Raw genomic sequence first — 6373 nt, 5'->3', positions numbered from 1 at the left:
CTGGGGTGGGACACTTGGAGCATGGAATTAGGGTCCTTAACCTCCATGCTCTGCTGTGGGGTAACTTCTGCTCAGACTGCTAAGCGTTTCCTGGACGAGCTGAGCACTGCCCGGCCTCACGCGGGTCTTGGTCCCAGCGAGCCGTCCCCGTCCACACGTGCAGGCTCTGGGAGGTGTGAGTGGGCTTCTAACCAGCCCCCTTCCCAGCACCCCCTCACCTGCCCAGCATGTTGCAGAAGCCATGTCCCCTGAGCCCTTTCCCCTTGGTGGAGCAGTGGTGGTTGGGGGCAGCCAACCAAGCCAGACCGTTGGGCGCCCAGCGGGTCCATGTCTTCCAACGGAAAGGTAAAGAACATACCAGGTGCGTTGGCGGACATGTGCAGGAAGCCTTCCCTGGAGCTGAGGGCTGGCACGGCCTCCTGGTTCAGCTCCTTCCTGTTGGTTCAGCAGGTGTTTGTGGTGGGGACTCCAGAGGGAAGGCCGGGGCCGAGGACGGCGAGGGGAGGAGGGAGCCTCCCGACCTGTCCCTGGGCTCTGGCCCCCACCCTTCCCCCCGGTTCATGGAGGGGAGGGCATTGAAATTCTGCACCCCGTGCCCTTCTGACCTGACAGGCACGGCACAGTGGGAGGGGCATTGGCAGCCATGGCTCCCTAGGCAAGAGAGGAAGCCAGGGGCAAGGTCTATGGAGGAGGAGAGACCCCTGGGTCCCAGTGGGTACCTTATCAGCGGGTGCCAGGCAGGGCCATCCCCAGGGTGGGGGCAGCACCTCCCTGGGCCCTGTTATCAGTCCCAGAGTCCACAGGACACTCCTCGGGTTAACGTGTAACCACACACCATCCCCTCCACCCCCAAAGCCACCGGTGCCCACATGCAGGTCACTTTGGGTGGGTCACACGTTGACATGGACATCCGGGAAGAGGGGCTGCCTGGAAAACCTCGCTTTTCAGCTCAAGTGAGAGCCACGGAGCGTGGGATGGGAGCTGGGCCTGGGCTCCTGGGAACCCACGTGATCTGGAAGAATTGGGGGGCTGGGTTCTGTGGGGTTGGACGTCCTGGTCCCTGTGCAGCTGCCCCCCTACCCTGAACAGCATGGCTGGCGTCCCTGGGTGGGGGTGGGATGGAAGCCCTGACTCCCAACTCCTGGCTGGGTGGGGCCTGACCCCCAAAGGCTGGGAACTGGCTGAGACCAAGGCCAGGAGGGATCTGGAGCCTGGTCCCAGGGCCTGGGGGCTGGGCTGAGTTCCAGTGGCTCAGCGGCTCCTTTGTCCCCCGAAGCAGCCGCATGTGGGCAGGTGGCTGAGCCTGTTCTTCCTCACCTGTGCTGTCTACTTTCTCCTCTGGAGCCCTGAGAACCAGCCGTCCTGGGTCGGTGCCCTGATCAAGTGCCTGCCCATCCTCTACCTGGTGGTGTTCCTGTGGACCGTGTACCCCAGCGGGAGCTACAGCTTGCTCCTGCAGGGGGCCCTTCTGTGCTCAGCTGTGGGGGACTCCTGCCTCATCTGGCCTGAGGCCTTCCTCCATGGTAAGAGGGACTGTGTTGTGTTGTTCCTTCTGGACCCTGGCGGAGGGGGGCGGGGTCCGGGGTGCAGGGGGTGACTCCCCAACAGAGCCCCTGCCGAGTGCTTGAGCCAGTTGGCGTATAAAGGCACTGGGAAATGGATAGCAGTGAGGGAGACATACCCAAACCTTGGCCCCCGAGGAGCTCTCCTTCCATGAGGGCACGGGCAGCATTACCTGAGGCTGTGTGAGTGTCCAGGGGTCACAGTCCTGAGGATGCTGGTCAAGGACAGCCTTGCCGAGAAGGTAAAGTCTTAAAGCGGGTGCGGGGTACCAGCCAGGTGCCCTTCCAGGGAAGGCCCTTCCAGGCAGAGGGGCAGCAAGTGCAGAAGCCCTGGGGTGGGTGTGCCTGCTGGGTGAAGCCGACTAGGGGCCCAGCAAGATGGGGTGTCAGTGGACAGTTCTGAGCAGAGTAAGGATGGAATGCAGTGCGCGTTTTTAGGTCATTTTGGCGCCAAGAGCAGGAGGAAAGAGGACCACCAAGGAGGCCAGCGTTGTAATGCTGGCAGATGGGGTGGTGTGGCCAGGGTGGGAGCTGGTGCTTGGGGACGGCCCTTTTCCTTAGGCTCTGAGGGCAACGAGGTGATGCTGGGAAGCAGGGGTCTCAGCAGGCGCACCCACCCCTGTCTCCTCCAGGCATGGCTGCCTTCGCCGTGGCCCACCTGCTGTACCTCTGGGCCTTCGGCCTCACTCCCCTGAAGCCTAGCCTCCTGCGGCCTGTTCTCCTGGCTTCCATCCCATATTATGGCCTCCTGCTTTGGCACCTCCCGCCTGACATGGTCCTGCCCCTGACAGCTTACTCCCTGGTCCTGGCCATTATGCTGTGGCGTGGCTTGGCCAGGGGCGGGAGTACTAGCTGGGGCGCCCTGCTCTTCACGCTTTCAGATGCCGTGCTGGCCTGGAATATCTTCGTCCATCCCCTGCCCCATGCCCACCTGGTGGTCATGACCACCTATTATGCTGCCCAGATGCTCATTGCCCTGTCGGCCTTCCAGAGCCCCAGGCTCAAGTCCAACTGACTAGGGGCTGAGGCACACAGATGTCCACCCCCCTCCTCCCTCAAGGACCTGGGCCCCCAAGACCAGTGAAGCCAGAGAAACACCCTTGGGGGTGAGAGCCAGTCCCCCAGACTCCCATCTGCCGGTGCCAGTCTATCTGGAGACACAGAACTGTTTCTGACCCTGATGTATTTTTCTGTTGCCTAAGTAAAGTGGGTGTTGAAATGGTGACATCTCCATTATTTGAGGAGGGGTGGGAAGGGAGGGGTGATCACAATAACAGCAAGTGGTTTGTTGTCCTTTTTTTCCCCCCCACAAAATTTACTATTTTAACCACTTTTTTTTTTTCGTTGCGGAGCATAGGCTCCGGACACGCAGACTCAGCGGCCATGGCTCACGGGGCCCAGCCGCTCCACGGCATGTGGGATCTTCCCGGACCGGGGCACGAACCCGTGTCCCCTGCATCGGCAGGCGGACTCTCAACCACTGCGCCACCAGGGAAGCCCATTTTTTAACCACTTTTAAGTGTATGACTTAGTGACGTTAAGTACATTCACAGTGTTGTGCATTGAACACTTGCTGTGAGATCTACCCTTGGACCACGTTTTTACATGTACAACGCAATGTTGTTAACTATACCCCCAGCAGACTCCCTGTGGACCAGTCCTGGTGCCCAGGACTTAGGGGATATGGAATAACCAACCGCCCCCACCCGGGGCCCTTTGATGGTGGTGGGGGTTCATTATGCTTCTTGTACAGGTGAGGGTTTGACAGATTTGAGGCCAGGAGGAGACTGTTCGGTCGATGTGTTAGTGTCCTGTGGCTGCTGTCACAAAGTGCCATAAACCGGGTGACTTAAAACAACAGATTTAGTCTCACACTTCTGGAGGCCAGAAGTCCAAAATCATGGTGTTGGTAGGGGTGCCCTCCCTCCAAAGCTCTAGGGGAGGGTCCCTGCCTCTTCCAGCTCCTGGTGGCCCCAGCCACATTCACGTGGTATTCTCCCTCTGTGAGTCTGTCCTCTCCTGAGGACACCAGTTGGATTTAGGGCCCACCCTAAATCCAGGATGATCTCATCTCATAAGATCCCTAATTACATTTCCAAAGACACTATTCCTAACTAACATCACATCCATAGGTGCTGGGGCTTAGGACTTGGGCATATCTCTTTGGGGGCCACAGTTCAGCTGACGACAGTCACGTACAGTACCAGGAGAGGAGAGGGTTGAGGAGATGAGGAAACTCAAGAAGAGCCTTGGAGGAAGGGGTAGGTAGCAATACAGTGGGAATAGAGTACGAAAGAAGAACCTGGGTATGGCCCTCATCCTGGCTGTGACCTTGGCAGCCCACTGCCCCTCTCTGGGCCTCAGGTTCTATATGTGAGGACAGAAAGCAGAGCTGCTCTCCAAACCCTGCTCAATTTCTACAGACATGATGTGCTTTTAGGGACTCTTAGAGCAGAGAGGAGACTTCTACATCCATGATGTGGTTTTTTTTAGGGACTCTCATAGCAGGAGATTTCTACATCCATGATGTGATTTTTAGGGACTCTTAGAGCAGAGAGGAGACTTCTGCATCCATGATGTACTTTTGGGGACTCTTAGAGCAGAGAGGAAATTTCTACATTCATGATTTGATTTTTAGGGACTCTTACAGCAGAGAGAGGACTTCTACAAACATGATAGGCTTTTAGGGACTCTTATAGCAGGGAGGGAACTTATACACCCATGATGTGGTTTTTTAGGGACTCATATCAGAGAGGAGACTTCATCCGTGATGTGTTTTTAGGGACCTCCAGAGCCCACCCTTGGTTTCTAGTCCCTGCCTCACCTTCAGGCCAGGATCCCCACTCACCATAGAGGAAGGCCTCAGGCCAGAGGAGGCAGGTGTTCTGGGTGGGGGTGCCCTGCTCTTCACAATCTCAGATGCCACGTTGGCCTGGGATGCCTTCTTTCAACCCCACACCCACTTGGTGGTCATGACCACCTCTTACGCTGCCAGGGTCCTCATCACTCTGTCAGCCGTAAAGGGCCGGAGACTCATGACAGACTAACTGGTGGGTGAATGAAGTGAGCACCCTCTCCCCTCCTAAAGGGCCCCCCAGAACAACCTTCCACCCCAGGGAAACGTGCTAAAGGAGCAATATTTCCAGCCTCCATCTGTCTAAAGCCCATATTCTGTTTTTTTAAATTGAGATATAGTTGATATAAAACATTGTGTACCTTTGAGTTGTACTGGTGTTGATTTGATACATTGATACATCACAGTATGGTTATTACCTTGGTAATGTTAGCTAACATCTCTATGGCCTCACATAACAACCATTTTTTTTGTGGTAGGACCAATTAAGATCTAGTCTTTTAGCAACTTTGAAGTTTATGATACAGCATTGTTGTCTGTAATCACTATACTGTGACCATGTTCTGTTTGAAGGCATTTATATCCAATTCCTGAAAACAATGTTATAATCGCAGCTTTACTGAGATACTCTTCATATACCACCAACTGCCCACTCAAAGTGTGCATGTGGTTTTTAGTATTTTCAGTTTTGCAGCTATCACCACAATCAATCTTAGAGCATTTTCATCACCCCCAGAAGAGACCCCGTGCCTTTTACAAATCACCCATCCCCTCCAGCCCAAGGAAACCACTAGCATAATTCACTTTTTTTTTTTTTTTTTTTTTTTTTTTGCTGTGCCGCGTGGCTTGCAGGATCCCCGACCAGGGATTGAAGCCGTGCCCTCGGCAGTGAAAGTGCAGGGTCCTAACCACTGGACTGCAAGAGAATTCCCCAGAATTCATCTTTAAATGTTGGTGTTTCCAATCATTTGGGTTGTTTTCAGTGGTTTTTTTTCCCTTTTAATTTTTTAAATTGAAGTATAGTTGATTTACAATGTGTTAATTTCTGCTGTACAGCAGTGAGTCAGTTATACATATATAAACATTCTTTTTTTAATATTCTTTTTCATTATGGTTTATCCTAGGATACTGAATATAGTTCTCCAGGGACTTCCCTGGTGGTCCAGTGGTTAAGACTCCTCACTTAAATGCAGGGGGCGTGAGTTCGATCCCTGGTTGGGGAACTAAGATCCCCCATGCCCTGTGATGCGGCCAAATAACAAAAACAAACAAAAAACCGTCAAATATAGTTCTCTGTGCTATACAATAGGACCGTGTTGTTTATCCTTCTGTGTTTCATGATGATAAACGATTACTACTCTGCACTCAATTCCAGTGTGGGGCTTGCTCCCCACACCAGCAAGCCAATCTCCAACACCAGCTGGGCGTCCTACAAGTCAACTCAGTTCTGACACTATCCCACAGGTTAAGGACTCAGTCCTACAAGACTGCCACCTTTTACCACCCACCCCCACTTCAGATTCCAGTCACAAGCCCAGGTTGTTAACCTGTGCTTCTGACCAACTGGCTATAAATCAGAGGTTCCCAAGACCCCCCTCTTCAGGTTGGATTAATTTGCTAGAGCAGCTCACAGAACTCAGAAAAACGTTTTGCTTACTAGATCACTGGTTTATTACAGGATGTAACTCAGGAACAGCCAGATGGAAGCACAGGCACAGGGCAAGGTGTGGGGAGAGGGCACAGAGCTTCCATGCCCTATCCAGAAAGTGTTCCTCTCCCCAATCTCCACGTGTTCACCAACCCCGCAGGCCAACTATAGATTGAGACTAGGCTGGGACCGGGTGGCCTGACCCCTACTTCAAGGTCACTCCCTCCAGTCCCATTTCCACCTGGCGCTCTGGCCACGCAGAAATCCCCCCAGATTACCCCCAGCCCTCTCCTCCCTCTTAGCCCTGAC

General features: G+C 54.0%; 1 protein-coding gene across 2 annotated transcripts; it reads left to right on the top strand.

Moving 5' to 3' along the window:
* The first annotated feature begins 37 nt into the window (after window positions 1–37).
* On the top strand, window positions 38–4723 carry TMEM86B (transmembrane protein 86B). 2 transcript variants are annotated; one of them, XM_082606021.1, is made up of 3 exons: window positions 38–953; window positions 1280–1523; window positions 2195–4723. In XM_082606021.1, exons 1-3 carry the CDS (start codon window positions 870–872, stop codon window positions 2575–2577), a joined length of 711 nt encoding a protein of 236 aa, XP_082462147.1. In that variant the 5' UTR covers window positions 38–869; the 3' UTR covers window positions 2578–4723. The 2 variants fall into 2 exon arrangements, with proteins under 2 accessions (XP_082462147.1, XP_082462146.1); XM_082606020.1 differs by having other exon boundaries at window positions 1277–1523.
* The last annotated feature ends 1650 nt before the right edge of the window (window positions 4724–6373 follow it).

Source organism: Mesoplodon mirus, assembly GCF_964341445.2.
Source record: "Mesoplodon mirus genome assembly, chromosome: 19".
Lineage (NCBI taxonomy): Eukaryota > Metazoa > Chordata > Mammalia > Artiodactyla > Ziphiidae > Mesoplodon > Mesoplodon mirus.
Note: the sequence above shows the minus strand (reverse complement) of the source record. Positions and strands in the feature narration are given on the sequence as shown.

What these genes read in the sequence shown, in the direction of transcription:
- TMEM86B (XM_082606020.1), top strand. Translation starts at nt 870, where the DNA reads ATGCAGGTCACTTTGGGTGGGTCACACGTTGACATGGACATCCGGGAA. An exon ending in AACCTCGCTTTTCAGCTCAA is followed by an intron (nt 954 to 1,276) that starts GTGAGAGCCACG and finishes TGTCCCCCGAAG; the next exon opens with CAGCCGCATGTGGGCAGGTG. An exon ending in GCCTGAGGCCTTCCTCCATG is followed by an intron (nt 1,524 to 2,194) that starts GTAAGAGGGACT and finishes TGTCTCCTCCAG; the next exon opens with GCATGGCTGCCTTCGCCGTG.